Genomic DNA, 17076 nt, shown 5'->3' with positions numbered 1-17076 from the left:
TAGAATTGAAGTGTTTCCACCACTTTACACTACATTAAAACTAGTAGTACATAAACAATCAATATGTTAGCAATAACGCATTATAAAATAAATCAAGTCCCCTGCAGGATATACTTGTTTTAATTAAAAGACAAATTCTTACTTTACATTCCTGCACCAAAAATCCTGCCCAGCCACAAAAAAAGCTGACAAACATGTCCATTAGTTTAACTCTCATGCACTCTAAATCAGGTGTAATTCAGTTCGTTTTGTGACGGTTTATGTACCACAGCTACAGACAAGGAACCTTACATTTGTGATTTTTGTAAAGAAAACATAAACTATCTAAGACGTTATCACAATGAAACTAAATTGCTCTTCTGGTTGCTGCAGCACAGGCTTTAAGAGGATTCAGCAGTTCTTTATAGACAATATTGGGGAATTGAAGATGCTTCTATGGTTTACTGGCCCTCTGGTAAGTCTCTGACACATTTTTTGTGGTTTCTTTAAAACATTCTAATATATTTACTCAAATTGCATCATACCAATTTTATATTACACCAGGGCAAACACAATTAGTTTTCTTTATCACAGTTACAATGGGCTTTAAAATGCAATTCAGATTTCTTTTTCTCTCATTTTTAAACATTTCTGTGATTAAATAAAGCTAGTGTCTCGTTATCCCTTGCATAGATTGTGCTGTGGGCATTCTCCTTAGCCAGTGAATACTTGTTAGTAGTTCACAAACTTGCACTTTTATATTAGATTTGCAGTAGAAATACAATAGGCACTATCCACAGTTTACTTTTCCTTAGTGGTACTAAAACAATTACCACTAAATAAACCAATTAACCCCTAAACCGCTAGCCCTCCATGTTGCAACAACCTAAATTAAACTATTAACCCCTATACCTAACCCTAAACCTAACCGTAACCGTAACCCTAACCCTAAACCTAACACCCCCTAACTTTAACTTAATTAAAATAGAGCTAAATTAAAATTACAATTATTAACTAAATAATACCTATTTAAAACTAAATACATACTTACCTGTGAAATAAAACCTAACTAACTAATAGTTATATTGTAGCTAGCTTAGGTTTTATTTTTATTTCAGAGGTAAATTTGTATTTATTTTAACTAGGTAGACTAGTTAGTAAATAGTTATTAACTATTTACTAACTACCTAGTTAAAATAAATACAAACTTACCTGTGAAATAAAACCTAAGCTGCCTTACACTAAAACCTAACATTACAAAAATAAAAAACCTACCACTACAAAAAATAAAAAACACTAAAATTACAGAAAATTAAAAAAAACTACCATTACATAAAAATAACAAACAAAATTATCCGAAATATTAAAAATTATTCATATTCTAATACCCTGTTTTAAAAAAAAAAAAAAACATCCCAAAATAAAAAACCCTTATCTATAATAAACTACAAAGGGCTCTTAAAAGGGCCTTTTGTAGGGCATTGCCCTAAAGAAATCAGCTCTTTTCCTACAAAAGAAAAACAAACGCCCCCTAACAGTATACAACCCCAACCCACAAAATAAAAATAAAGTAAAACCTAATCTACCCATTGCCCTGAAAAGAGCATTTGTATGGCCATTACCTTTAAATGGGCATTTAGCTCTTTTTCCGGCCCTTAAAATGGCATTCAGCTCTTTTAAGAAATGGCTAACCCCTAATCTAAAAAAAAACACCCAAAAAACATAAAAAGAATAAAACACTAACCCCTCTTTAGGTACTCACAGTTGCTGAAGTCCTGCTTAAACAATCTTCATCCCATCAAGGGGCAATGCCCATACATATGCCCTTTTCAGGACAATGAGTAGATTAGGTTTTTTAGATATTTTTTTTTATTTTGTGGTTTTGGGGGGGTGGGGGTTTGTAATGTTAGTGGGTCTTTGTATTTTTGTTTAGATTAAAAAATGATTTATTTAGGGCAATGCCCTACAAAAGGCCCTTTTAATGGCTATTGGTAGTTTATTATAGATTAGGTTTCTTTTATTTTGGGGTGGGTTTTTTTAAAATGGGTATTAGAATAGTAATAATTTTTATTATTTTGGATAATTCATTTGTTACTTTGTGTAATTTTTTTTCGTTTTGGGTGGAGGGGGTTAGATTAGGGTTTGGGCTTCTCTTAAAAGAGCTGAATGCCCTTTAAAGGTCAAGAAAAAGAGCTGAATGCCCATACAAATGCCCTTTTCAGGGCAATGGGTAGATTAGGTTTTACTTTATTTTTATTTTGTGGGTTTGGGGGGTGCGGGTTTGTATACTGTTAGGGGGTGTTTGTGTTTCTTTTGTAGGAAAAGAGCTGATTTCTTTAGGGCAATGCCCTTCAAAAGGCCCTCCCTTGGTAGTTTTATTATAGATTAGGGTTTTTTTATTTTGGGGTGTTTTTTTTTTTTTTTTAACAGTGTATTAGAATACTAATTTTTATTATTTTGGATAATTTTATTTTTTGTTTTTTGTAATGGTAGTTTTTTTTTTTCTTTTTTGTAATTTTAGTGTTTTTTATTTTTTGTAATGGTAGGTTTTTCTTTTTGTAATGTTAGGTTTTAGTGTAAGGCAGCTTAGGTTTTATAACAACTAGCTAAACTAATTGTAAAAAAGTGTACAATTGAGTGTAGAAGGATTAGCTCCACGATATGAAATATCTGTTAACTCAGCAAGAACTGATTGGAATGGCGGAGCCTGATGCTGAAGCGTCAGGACGTGCTTTGGAGGAGCTCCTCACTATAATCAATATTTTACTAGCTACTTCACCAATTTTGTGGAAGTTGGTGCACATCAATAATCCTGAGGATATGTGGGAGTTTGCCCATTGAACACTTCCCTGACCTATGCTCTTTGGCACGTTTGAATAGTCATAGAGAGACATTCTTTGCAGTGAGGCCTATGAGACTTGACTGGAGACTGGAACCTGTTGGAGTTTAGTCTAGCGTGTGTCATCCTCAATTGCCTAGAATACGGATGCAACATGGAGAACATTTTACAGGTACTACACGCTCTGCTAGCGAACTTTGAAAGGAATATGCTCCAGATTTTTGGTGAAATACAGTCACAAACGACAGGAGACGGTAGTCAGCCTGACTTTTTGGCAGCTACTTCTGAAGTACTGCAGCTTACGGAACAACAAAGGCTTGCAGATGTGAATTTTAAGACTACACTGGCAGTTTATGTTTTACAGGTCGCAGCCGATCCTCAGAGACAGTTCTGCGAATGCCCAATCCATGGGATGGAGGAACGGGGGATCTTACAGAGCGATTTACACGTCAGCCTAAGAATAGATTAATCTTCCTTGTTGAGGCTGGTAGTGATGGGTCCTAACTGCCTGACCTCATATTGGCGATGGCCTGCCTGGATTGCTCCTATGGAGGAGACTATCAAGTCCTTGCCTGAAAAAGTGAGTACCGGGGGCGGAGCCAACCACCGAAGAGGTCAGACGTGCCTAAGCAGAGCTCCAGGCTTATGGAATATAAAATAGTAAATATCTCCATATACAAGCCTCGACTTCTTCCTCTTATAACGCCTAAGATCGCATGTGCATCCACATAAGAATGTAAGGCAAAGAGAAACCTGATGCAGCAGCCGCAAGCAACGTTTTGGCCCTTCGGAGCTTGGCCAGGAGTGTGATGGCTGCTATTGTTTTGAGCTCTGTGTATGTCAGACACCAATACCCTGTAATAACCCACTTGGGATCGCTACCGCCAACTTTATGCTACCCACGAATGAAGATCCTCTCCTATGGATCATCCTGGGCATTAGAACCGCACTTATTGATCATGGGCAAACTCGCTACTACAGACCTGCTGCAGGAGGCCAAAAAGAAGATATGATGCGGCCCACTTAATATGGCGATAGAGCTGAGCGGAATGCCATACCCGATCAGAGGTAATCACCCTCCTGTAAAATAAAGAGCAACCACTTGAGAACTTTTTCAGCCTCCGGTTACTGCACTAGCATTCTATTTGCATTGTACACCCAGCCTATTAAACTTTGGCCTTCATATGTGACGCACTTATCACAAATAGGGAGCTGTGCCTTTGATGCCACATACCGGAACACTGACCAACTTTGTACCACTCCTGTAAGCTATGGAGGAAAATCTCCTACAAATACAAACCTTGCTTATGGAACTTGGAAGAAAGATAGATAAATAAAGGTTACAATAGCCTAACCATGGAACTGGGAATGCTGCATGCTAAGGAATCCTTCCACACACCTACTGTAGCTGAGGGAAAAAAGAAGGCTCCATGACCGCAGCATTATCTCTCTACCGGTCTCGAGACATAGCCTCACCGTATCATCCCCTGCTGGATTACTTGATGCCCCTAGTGAATAGAGAAGCACCTACCTTTGATTCCTGCCCCTGCCGAGAAGAAAGCAGCTGATCTTTTGGATAGCAGAGCAGATATAGCTCACAACAGCGGTGGTGAATGTGTACACAGGGCGCAAAAATGAATCTCCGGCAATATACAGAAATATTGGGATACCTGCAGAGGCCAGATGGGGTGGATTGCTGGGGATATAGAGAAAGAAGAAGAGCTTTGATTTTCGCCTGATCCTTACACACAGACTGAGGACCGACTTGGTGGTCTGAGATAAGTGGTTGTGGGGGGTAATAGGGTGGACACTGTCCCAGGAGGTGGGTAATCTGTACAGTGCCAGGACTGTTCTATTGTCCGGTGTTTAAGGCTGGGAGACAAGATGCCTGAGGAAGAATCACTACTTTTATCTGGTGGCACTGCTGACAGGACACTGGCTTTGATTCTTGCTTGGGGGGAGACTTGTGGACCACTCACGAGTCATCAAGGATATTACACCAGGAGTAAGCGGAACTGACAATGAGGACAAGGCAGGATTTTGTGCTTGCATACTAATGTCTGACTCTGCTTTTCTCCTGAAGCAATTCAGAACTTAGGAGACATAACGCTGTTACCTTACTAGCAATGTACACTAACAGTTCCCATGCCCTTGATGATCACAATTAGGTTTGAAAGTTGGGGTCTATCTGCTTGTTATGTACTGATTTAATTCTTAGTGATCCCCCATAAGAGTCCAAGTTTACTTCCCTACTTGTGCCCTGTTTGCATGGCTACCCTCCTTTACCATATAGATTAATGGCTCCTCCCATTTTACTTACATGTGAAGCACTGATCTACTGAGGCATATTAACCATGTTGCCTTAACACTATATCCCTTAATTAATCCAAGGTTCCTTTCAATGCAACTAATTCACCCTACTTGTCATTTGACTCCCCGCAGCTTCCAGAACCTTTCTTTTCTCCCTTCTACTATATGTTTATTAACATTTGTAAAGTGACTTCTGAATATGTATTTAGCATGTACTGGTTTGTATTTAGCTCATCTGGACAGTGTTTTATCTATTTTTCCCCAAGGTTTCTATCATTTACATGTTTTATAGAGATCCCAAGTGCTTAACATATCCCACGTCTATACCAACAGAACGTACCTGTATAGGGCAACCCTAGAACACTTCTGACAGGAGAGCACTGGGTACTGTGTGTGCTAGGTATGGGTTGTGCTAGGTACTGTGTATGCTGGGTACTGTTTGTGCTAGGTGCTGTATGTGCTAGGTGCTGTATGTGCTAGGTACTTTGTGGGCTAGGTACTTTGTGGGCTAGGTACTTTGTGTGCCAGATACTGCATGTGCCAGATACTGCGTGTGCTAGGTACATTGTGTGCTAGGTACATTGTGTGCTAGGTACATTGTGTGCTAGGTACATTGTGTGCTAGGTACAGTGTTTGCTAGGTACATTGTGTGCTAGGTGCAATGTGTGCTAGGTACTGCGTGTGCTAGGCAAGGCGGGTGCTGGGTACGGAGTGTGCTAGGTACAAGTTGAGCTAGGTACAATGGGTATTAGGTATCATATGTGCTAGGTTCAATGTGTGCTAGGCTCAGCGTGTGCTGGATACAGTGTGTGCTAGGTGCAATGTGTGCTAGGTGCAATGTGTGCTAGGTGCAATGTGTGCTAGGTGCAATGTGTGCTAGGTATAATGAGTGCTAGGTATAATGAGTGCTAGGTACAATGAGTGCTAGGTGCAGTGTGTGCTGGGTACAGTGTGTGCTAGACATCATGTGTGCTAGGTACAATGTGTGCTAAGTTCAATGTGTGCTAGGTACTGCATGTGCTAGGCAAGGTGGGTGCTGGGTACGGCGTGTGCTAGGTACAAGTTGAGCTAGGTACAGTAGGTGCTAGGTACACTGTGTGCTAGGTATAACGTGTGCTAGGCACAGCGTGTGTTGGATACAATGTGTGCTAGGTGCAATGTGTGCGAGGTACAATGTGTGCTGGGTATAATGAGTGCTAGGTACAGTGTGTGCTGGGTACAGTGTGTGCTAGGTACAATGAGTGCTAGGTGCAGTGTGTGCTGGGTATAGTGTGTGCTAAGCATCATGTGTGCTAGGTTTAATGTGTGCTAGGTACTGCGTGTGCTAGGCAAGGTGGGTGCTGGGTATGGCATGTGCTAGGTACAAGTTGAGCTAGGTACAGTGGGTGCTAGGTATCATATGTGCTAGGCACAGTGTGTGCTGGATACAGTGTGTGCTAGGTACAATGTGTGCTAGGTACAATGTGTGCTAGGTACAATGTGTGCTAGGTACAATGTGTGCTAGGTACAATGTGTGCTAGGTACAATGTGTGCTAGGTACAATGTGTGCTAGGTGCAATGTGTGCTAGGTGCAATGTGTGCTAGGTGCAATGTGTGCTAGGTGCAATGTGTGCTGGGTATAATGAGTGTTAGGTACAGTGTAGGCTGGGTACAGTGTGTGCTAGGTACAATGAGTGCTAGGTGCAGTGTGTGCTGGGTATAGTGTGTGCTAGGCATCTTGTGTGCTAGGTACAATGTGTGCTAGGTTCAATATGTGCTAGGCACTGCGTGTGCTAGGCAAGGTGGGTGCTGGGCACGGCGTGTGCTAGGTATAGCGTGAGCTAGGTACAGTGGGTGCTAGGTATCATGTGTGCCAGGTACAATGTATGCTAGGTATAATGTGTACTAGGCACAGCGTGTGTTGGATTCAGTGTGTGCTAGGTACAGCATGTGCTAGGTACAATGTGTGCTAGGTACAATGTGTGCTAGGTACAATGTGTGCTAGGTACAATATGTGCTAGGTACAATGTGTGTTGGGTACAATGTGTGTTGGGTACAATGTGTGTTGGGTACAATGTGTGTTGGGTACAATGTGTGTTGGGTACAGTGTGTGTTGGGTACAGTGTGTGTTGGGTACAGTGTGTGTTGGGTACAGTGTGTGCTGGGTACAATGTGTGCTAGGTGCAATGAGGTGTAGGAGCAATGAGTATTAAGTACAGTGTGTGCTAGGTATAATGCGCGCTGGGCACTGTGTGTGCTGGGTACAATGAGTGCTGGGTACAATGAGTGTTAAGTACAGCGTGTGCTAGGTATAATGTGTGCTGGGTACAGTGAGTGCTGGGTACAGTGAGTGCTGGGTACGGTGAGTGCTGGGTACAGTGAGTGCTGGGTACGGTGAGTGCTGGGTACGGTGAGTGCTGGGTACGGTGAGTGCTGGGTACGGTGAGTGCTGGGTACGGTGAGTGCTGGGTACGGTGAGTGCTGGGTACGGTGAGTGCTGGGTACGGTGAGTGCTGGGTACGGTGAGTGCTGGGTGCAACGAGTGCTGGGTGCAACGAGTGCTGGGTGCAACGAGTGCTGGGTGCAACGAGTGCTGGGTGCAACGCGTGCTAGGTGCAACGCGTGCTAGGTGCAACGCGTGCTAGGTGCAACGCGTGCTAGGTGCAACGCGTGCTAGGTGCAACGCATGCTAGGTGCAATGCATGCTAGGTGCAATGAGTGCTACTTTGCAATGAGTCTAGGTTCAGTGTGTGCTAGGTACAGGGGGTGCTAAGTACAATGTGTACTAGGTACAATGTACATCTCACTTGTCTCTGGATTTCTTTGTTACCTACATTTCAAGATGTTGGCTGAACCTGCTCCTCAATCTATATGGTCAAGCCCATTAATACATACTACAGTAACTTATCCTGACTTGCTCTTTGGAGTATTACATTTGATTTATAAGCACCACCTCCCCCCCTCTCATATTCCGAGCCCACTTCAGGGTTCCATCTAGGTGAACTATTTTCACCACCAATTCCTTCATTTTACCCATTCCCCCCCTTCTTTGTCCCCTTTCCCAAAAATATTATATTACAGAAGTGTGAGTTCCCAATGGTCAGATTTATATTGGTTTCTGTACTTCTATATCCTAGTCTGCCCTTGGGGACATAGGTACCTTGTTTATTGTTTTTTATATGTACTATATCAATGTTTTGACAATAACTTTCACCGGACCTGCAAGTCCTTTCCATTTGTTTGTGTCCACTGGAGCAGGGGTCCTGCGTGTCCCCAATTGTTACTTATACTTTTGAAACTGAATAAAAATTTATATTTAAAAAAAAAAAAAAGTGAGTACCGACTCTGCAGCTCCTCTATTAGACAGGCTCCTGCAAGAAGTCGACGAATTAGACCCCGAGAACTGACACCACCCCACACGACTTACCTGGGGCATGCATTTTCAAGTACAGGAGTGGGATAGGAGATGCATACTACTGCTGGTTAGCCACAATAACCTCTACTGTCAGGCAGTAACATGCTCATTTATTCTCCTGCTACTACTCATGTTCGTTTTATATGGAATTTTCCAAGACGACAGTAATGTCTGAAATACTAGACTCTGACGAACATGTGGGACAATTACCGTGTTTACGGTGGGACATGTTGCTCCTGTTATGTTCTGTGGCCCAACCCGTAAGATATCTATACATGGCCCATTGCCTAGTTTAAAGTTTATTCTTATTCATAGTTTAATGTTTTTATTCATGTGATAGTGAATTCTGTATTTTTGGGTTCATATGTCCACAGTTTAGCATATAATTTTTTATTTATTTTATATGTCAGTTTTAATCGCAAGGTACTGTTGTAATGTTTTATTTTTATATGTTATAAGAGGAACTAACTATACTGGTTCAATGTGGGTATGCAGCAATTGGAAGCCCATATATACTACTTTATATTTTTATTCCCCATATTTGTGGTTAGTTTCATATACATATTCAGGCTTAAGCTGATTACTTTCAGATAGTTACATATTGAACAGTATTAGATTCTGGCGTCAATGCATACTTATATTTTTTTTATTTTCATCTCTTAGTTTGACATTTTAGGAATTCGCTATTTGGGCAGACAATAAATCTCCATTGTACTCTTTCCTAGTTCGTGATTTAATTTTTATTTTAGGTCTATACGTCCATACTGGATATGTCCACTAGGTGGGAGTACAATCACAATTTTAAATTTACTAGCGAAGTGGGTCTTTATTTTTCTGTTTATATTTTCAGCATAGAAGTAACTAGAACTATGAAATAGCTTATGGTGAACTCCTAGAGAATTCTTAGTAAAGGATAGTATATTTTGTACCTGATACTAGAGATTTAAGCACTTTGATCATAACATCTGACTGTGAGGAGAATGGTGGCTATCTAAAGATATAGATTAATCTAGACCTTTAACCTCTTATTTACCTGAGTTTTTATATACATGTAACTATTAACATAGTTGCTACTCTCACTTCAACTGTTTACCACAGGCCCATGTGTATGTATATTCTCCACAGCGAGGATACCAATATGTATATCTTATTTTTGTGTGAGATGGCCCCATTGTATAAAAGATGTCCCTCTCAAAGGTTCTTTTCTAATATTGGATCCGCCCCCCCCATATTTATATCTGTTTACTGGATAAGCAGAGGAACACATATTCCATTGAACTTTCCCTAAATTCTAAGTATGTGTGTCAATTTTAGGAAGCATATGTTTCTTGCAAGTAGTTTAAGTGACATGGGATTTTTGATAGGTGCATAGAGTAATGCCTTATAGCGGGATAACGCATAAATCACAGAAACAACACTGGTACTTTTATTCTTATCTGTTAGAATATTATAGTTTATGCCCCTTACAGAATATACAGTATATGACAAAACTCTTAGGTATTATGCAATTTTACTGTGTTAAATTCATTGCACTATATATTTTTAGAGCACTTGTTAGTCCTATATAGAATTAGACAAATGCTTCGTCTCTTATTTTCAAAATATTTCCCTTCTCCCTATAAAACTGATCATAAGGGTGAACCCATGCTCATTTATTATAGTTAGTTATTCTATGTTGCTGAATAGAAAGAGCGTGTTTGTTTAAACTCTTATTTGTTAAAAAAAAAAAGAAGCTATCTGGAACTATGTACGAAAAAGAAAAATATTTGAGGTTTTACTACTATGTTAACATAAGTGTATCATTATAATTTGATCTCCACTGGCAATGAGTAGTGATGTCGTGAATTGTTCGCTGGCGAATAGTTCCCGGCGAACATAGCTTGTTCGCGTTCCGAACGGCGGGCAAACATATGCAATGTTCGATCTGCCCCCTATTCGTCATCTTTGAGTAAATTTTGACCCTGTATCTCACAGTCTGCAGACACATTCTAGCCAATCAGCAGCAGACCCTCCCTCCCAGACCCTCCTAGCTCCTGGACAGCAGCCATTTTAGATTCATTTGGAAGCTGCATTCTTAGTGAGAGGAGGGACAGTGTAGCCGCTGCTGATTTAATAGGGAAATTGATAGCTAGACTAGTGTGTTCAGTGTCCACTACAGTCCTGAAGGACTCATCTGATCTCTGCTGTAAGGACAGCACTCCAAAAAGCCCTTTTTAGGGCTAGAACATCAGTCTGTTTTTTTTCTTTTCCTGTGTAATCTAATTGCAGTTGCCTGCCTGCCAGGCCACTTGCCCAGTGCCACCACTCATATCTGGTGTAACAGTAGTGTAAATTTTTTTAAAAAATTTTTTTGACTGTGAAACAATAGTCTGCTTGTGTAATCTAATTGCAGTGGCCTGCCTGCCAGCGTGTGTGCCAGGCCCACTTGCCCAGTGCCACCACTCATATCTGTTTTAACAGTAGTGTAAATTTAAAAAAAAAAACTTTTTTGACTGTGTAACGTCAGTCTGCTACTGTAATCTAATTGCAGTTGCCTGCCTGTCTGCCAGCGTGTGTGCCAGGCTCACAGCGTATACTGTGCCCACTTGCCCAGTGCCACCACTCATATCTGGTGTAACAGTAGTTTAAATTTAAAAAAAAAAACTTTTTTGACTGTGAAACATCAGTCTGCTTGTGTAATCTAATGCAGTTGCCTGCCTGCCAGCGTGTGTGCCAAGCCCACTTGCCCAGTGCCACCACTCATATCTGGTGTAACAGTAGTGTAAATTAAAAAAAAAAACTTTTTTGAGTGTGAAACATCAGTCTGCTAGTGTAATCTAATTGCAGTTGCCTGCCTGCCAGCGTGTGTGCCAGGCCCACTTGCCCAGTGCCACCACTCATATCTGGTGTAAGAGTAGTGTAAATTTAAAAAAAAAAACTTTTTTGACTGTGAAACATCAGTCTGCTTTTTTGTGTCAGGCTCACAGTGTATACTGTGCCCACTTGCCCAGTGCCACCACTCATATCTTGTTTAATAGTAATGTAAGTGTACATTTAAAAAAAAAAAAACTTTTTTGACTGTGAAACATCAGTCTGCTTTTTTGTGTCGGGCTCACAGCGTATACTGTGCCCACTTGCCCAGTGCCACCAGTCATATCTTGTTTAATAGTAGTGTAAGTGTACATTTAAAAAAAAAAAACTTTTTGCACTGTGAAACATCAGTCTGCTTTTTTGTGTCAGGCTCACAGCGTATACTGTGCCCACTTGCCCAGTGCCACCACTCATATCTTGTTTAATAGTAGTGTAAGTGTAAATTTATAAAAAATTTAAATTTTTGGACTGTGAAACATCAGTCTGCTTTTTTGTGTCGGGCTCACAGCGTATACTGTGCCCACTTGCCCAGTGCCACCACTTATACCTTGTTTAATAGTAGTGTAAGTGTACATTTAAAAAAAAAAACTTTTTGGACTGTGAAACATCAGTCTGCTTTTTTGTGTCAGGCTCACAGCGTATACTGTGCCCACTTGCCCAGTGCCACCACTCATATCTTGTTTAATAGTAGTGTAAGTGTAAATTTAAAAAAAAAAAACACTCGCCTGACTGCTGCCACCACCAACACTAGCACCACAGCCGCTTCACTTGATCTGTCAGAGGAGTTATTTACACATCAGTTGGAAGAAATGAGTGATGCACAACCATCATTGACAGAGGATGTAGATAACAGTGATATGTCTCAGTCAGGCAGCATTACAGACATGGACGTACGGTGTGATGATGATGATGTTGTACCCGCTGCTGCTTCCTTTGTTGATTTGTCAGATACAAGTGAAGCGGTTGATGATGACGATGCGTCCGTGGATGTCACGTGGGTGCCCGCTAGAAGAGAAGAAGAACAGGGGGAAAGTTCAGATGGGGAGACAGAGAGGAGGAGGAGACGAGTTGGAAGCAGGGGGAGGTCGTTGCAAGGAGCTAGTGGCACAGTCAGACAGCATGCATCGGCACCCGGGGTCATCCAGACAGCACGCCAATCAACGCATGCTGTTGCCACCACCAGAATGCCGTCATCGCAGAGCTCAGCAGTGTGGCATTTTTTTGTGTGTCTGCCTCTGACAACAGCGATGCCATTTGCAACCTTTGCCAAAAGAAACTGAGTCATGAGAAGTCCAACACCCACCTAGGTACAACTGCTTTGCGAAGGCACATGATCGCACATCACAAACGCCTATGGGATCAACACATGAGTAGAAGCAGCACACAAACTCAAAGCCACCATCCTCCTCCTGGTCCAGCATCTTCAGCCACGTCAACCACTGCTGTCCTCCTTGCCCCCTCTCAACCATCCGCCACTCCGTCTCTCTTCCGGAGCATTTCCTGCTCATCTGCCCACAGTCAGGTGTCTGTCAAGGACATGTTTGAGCGTAAGAAGCCAATTTCTCAAAGTCACCCCCTTGCCCGGCGTCTGACAGCTGGCTTGTCTGAACTCTTAGCCCGCCAGCTTTTACCATACAAGCTGGTGGAGTCTGAGGTGTTTCAAAAATTTGTAGCTATTGGGACACCGCAGTTGAAGGTACCCGGCCGAAATTTCTTTGCACTAAAGGCAATCCCCAACCTGTTCTCGATTGTGCGAAAGGAAGTAATGGCATGTCTGGCACACAGTGTTGGGGCAAGGGTCCATCTGACCACTGATACCTGGTCTGCAAAGCATGGTCAGGGCAGGTATATCACCTACACTGCGCATTGGGTAAACCTGCTGATGGCTGCCAAGCATGGAATGCGTGGCTCTGCAGAGGTGTTGGTGACACCGCCACGACTTGCAGGCAGGCCTGCTGCCACCTCCTCTACTCCTCCTACTCCATCCTCTTCCATAACCTCTTCCTCGGCTGAGTCCTCTTCTGCTGCTGCGTCTTGCTCCACATCAACGGCACCCCCCCAGCTCCCCAGGTACTATTCCACATCCCGGATACGGCAGTGTCATGCCGTCTTGGGGTTGACTTGCCTGAAAGCAGAGAGTCACACCGGACCAGCACTCCTGTCCACCCTGAACACACCAACTGGAGATCAGCAAAGTGGTTTCTGACAAAGGAAGTAATTTGGTGGCGGCATTGAATTGGGCAAGTTGACACATGTGCCGTGCATGGCACATGTGTGTAATCTGATCGTACAACGCTTTGTGCATAAGTACCCAGGCTTACAGGACGTCCTGAAGCAGGCCAGGAAGGTGTGTGGCCATTTGAGGCGTTCCTACACGGCCATGGTGCACTTTTCAGATATCCAGCGGCGAAACAACATGCCAGTGAGGCGCTTGATTTGTGACAGCCCGACACGTTGGAATTCAACACTCCTAATGTTCGATCGCCTACTACAACAAGAAAAAGCCGTTAACGAGTATTTTTATGACCGGGGTGCTAGGACAGCCTCTGCGGAGCTGGGAATTTTTTTGCCACATTACTGGACGCTCATGCGCAATGCCTGTAGGCTCATGCGTCCTTTTGAGGAGGTGACAAACCTAGTCAGTCGCACCATCAGCGACATCATACCATTTGTTTTCTTCCTGGAGCGTGCCCTGCGAAGAGTGCTGGATCAGGCCATATATGAGCGTGAAGAGGAAGAGTTGTGGTCACCATCACCACCAGAAACAGCCTTATCAGCATTGCTTGCTGGACCAGCGGCAATGCTGGAAGAGGATTGTGAGGAAGAGGAGTCAGAGGAGGAATGTGGCTTTGAGGAGGAGGAGGAAGGCCAACCACAAAAGGCATCCCAGGGTGCTCGTTGTCACCTATCTGGTACCTGTGGTGTTGTACGTGGCTGGGGGGAAGAAGATACCTTCAGTGAGATCACTGAGGACAAGGAACGGGACATGAGTAGCTCGGCATCCAACCTTGTGCAAATGGGGTCTTTCATGCTGTTGTGCCTGTTGAGGGACCCTCGTATAAAAAAGCTAAAGGAGAACGACCTGTACTGGGTGTCCACGCTACTAGATCCCCAGTATAAGCATAAAGTGCCTGAAATGTTACCGAATTATCGCAAGTCGGAAAGGATGCAGCAGTTCCAAAATAAATTAAAAGGTATGCTTTACACAGCGTATAAGGGTGATGTCACAGCACAACGGGAATCTAACAGGGGAAGAGGTGAAAGTAAACCTCCTCCTTCCACGACCACGCTGGCAAGGACAGCACGCTTTACAGACGTGTTGTTGATGGAGGACATGTGGAGCTTTTTAAGTCCTATGCATCGCCATAGCCCTTCGGGGTCCACCCTCAGAGAATGACTCGACCGACAGGTAGCAGACTACCTCGCCTTAAGTGCAGATCTCGACACTCTGAGGTGCGATGAACCCCTTGACTACTGGGTGTGCAGGCTTGACCTGTGGCCTGAGCTATCCCAATTTGCGATAGAACTTCTGGCCTGCCCCTCTTCAAGTGTCTTGTCAGAAAGGACCTTCAGTGCAGCAGGAGGTATTGTCACTGAGAAGAGAAGTCGCCTAGGTCAAAAAAGTCTAGATTACCTCACCTTTATTAAGATGAATGAGGGATGGATCCCGAAGGGACTGACATTGGGCGATACATTCGAGTAAAAAGGCCTGATGAGATGAGCTGCCTTGGGCTAAAAATGGTCTACACGCTGCTGCATTTTATCTTCGAATGCCGGATGACTTGCGTGACTTATCCGCCACCAACTAGGGTTCAAGCCACAATGTTTATGGGCACTTTCTGCCTGGGAAACAAACATCAATTTTTCTGGCTGCTGCTACAGCAGCAGCTGCAACAATACCTAATTTTTTAGGCATGTGTACATGCCAATTTTTTCTGGCCTCTGGTGCTGCACTGTGGCTTCAAAAACCACACCACTCATATCTGGTGGCACAGTAGATTGCACGCGCAGTGCCCCAAATTTGAAGTAGGAGGACCGACCAAGCATCTTTTTCCATCTCCCGGTTCCTAAAATCCATGCCATATACACGTCCCCTGATAGGGGACGTAACAGGGATTAAACTGATCAGAATAGTACTACTTAACACACCACTCATATCTGGTGGCACAGTAGATTGCACGCGCAGTGCCCCAAATTTGAAGTAGGAGGACCGACCAAGCATCTTTTTCCATCTCTCGGTTCCTAAAATCCATGCCATATACACGTCCCCTGATAGGGGACGTAACAGGGATTAAACTGATCAGAATAGTACTACTTAACACACCACTCATATCTGGTGGCACAGTAGATTTCACGCAGTGTTCTGACAAAATGCAGAAGGACATTTGGCAGACGGACATTTGGCCAACAGACAGAAAGCTACAGAATGTTCCAATTTCGGCCGAGGGCAGATACGTTCCAGAGTGCTCTGTTCTAATCAAAGCCTCTGGCGCCGCAACTGCCTCTGGGAACCTTACCATGGGTTTCAGACCGCACGTCTTGTAATTCTCTGTCTTGGAAATTATTTATTTATCAAATCTATTTATCTATCAAATCTATCTCGTGGCCGGTAGTGATGTCGCAAATTGTTCGCCAGCGAATAGCTCCCGGCGAACATAGCATGTTCGCGTTCGCCTCGGCGGGCAAACATATGCGATGTTCGATTCCCCCCCCCTATTCGTCATCATTGGGTAAACTTTGACCCTGTACCTCACAATCAGAATACACGTTACAGCCAATCAGCAGCAGACCCTCCCTCCCAGACCCTCCCACCTCCTGGACAGCATCCATTTTAGATTAATTTGGAAGCTGCATTCTTAGTGAGCGGAGGGACAGTGTAGCTGCTGCTGATTAAATAGGGAAATCGATAGCTAGGCTAGTGTATTCAGTGTCCACTACAGTCCTGAAGGACTCATCTGATCTCTGCTGTAAGGACAGCACCCCAAAAAGCCCTTTTTAGGGCTAGAACATCAGTCTGCTTTTTTTTTTTTTCCTGTGTAATCTAATTGCAGTTGCCTGCCTGCCAGCGTGTGTCAGGCTCACAGCGTATACTGTGCCCACTTGCCCAGTGCCACCACTCATATCTAGTGTAACAGTAGTGTACATTTAAAAAAAAAAAAACTTTTTTGACTGTGAAATAGCAGACAGCTGCCAGTACCCAAGACGGCCGCCAATAAGGCAGATGGGGAGGGTTAGAGAGCTGTTTTGGGGGGGATCAGGGAGGTTGGGGGCTAAGGGTGGATGCTACACCACAGCATATGTAAATATGCTATAAAAAAAAGACTTTCTGCCAGTACTTAAGATGGCGGGGACAATTGTGGGGTGGGGGAGGGAAGGGAGCTGTTTGGGAGGGATCAGGGGGTCTGATGTGTCAGGTGGGAGGCTGATCTCTACACTAAAGCTAAAATTAACCCTGCAAGCTCCCTACAAACTACCTAATTAACCCCTTCACTGCTAGCCATAATACACGTGTGATGCGCAGAAGCATTTAGCGGACTTCTAATTACCAGAAAGCAACGCCAAAGTCATATATGTCTGTTATTTCTGAACAAAGGGGATCCCAGAGAAGCATTTACAACCATTTGTTCCATAATTGCACAAGCTGTTTGTAAATAATTTCAGTGGGAAACCTAAAATTGCGAAAAAATTTAAGTTTTTTAAAATT

At 43.2% G+C, this 17076-nt stretch overlaps 1 protein-coding gene across 1 annotated transcript in view; it reads left to right on the top strand.

Moving 5' to 3' along the window:
* The first annotated feature begins 203 nt into the window (after positions 1–203).
* LOC128653831 (multidrug and toxin extrusion protein 1-like) overlaps positions 204–17076 on the top strand; it is a 185272-nt gene continuing 168399 nt past the window's right edge. Inside the window, exon 1 of the mRNA XM_053707363.1 lies at positions 204–454. Within this exon, the coding sequence (XP_053563338.1) occupies positions 341–454 (114 nt within the window). The 5' untranslated portion in view covers positions 204–340. The remainder of the gene's footprint in view (positions 455–17076) is intronic.

The sequence above is a fragment of the Bombina bombina genome, chromosome 3 (assembly GCF_027579735.1).
Source record: "Bombina bombina isolate aBomBom1 chromosome 3, aBomBom1.pri, whole genome shotgun sequence".
NCBI lineage: Eukaryota > Metazoa > Chordata > Amphibia > Anura > Bombinatoridae > Bombina > Bombina bombina.
The sequence above is the reverse complement of the archived record's forward strand: the minus strand, read 5'-3'. Positions and strand labels throughout refer to the sequence as shown.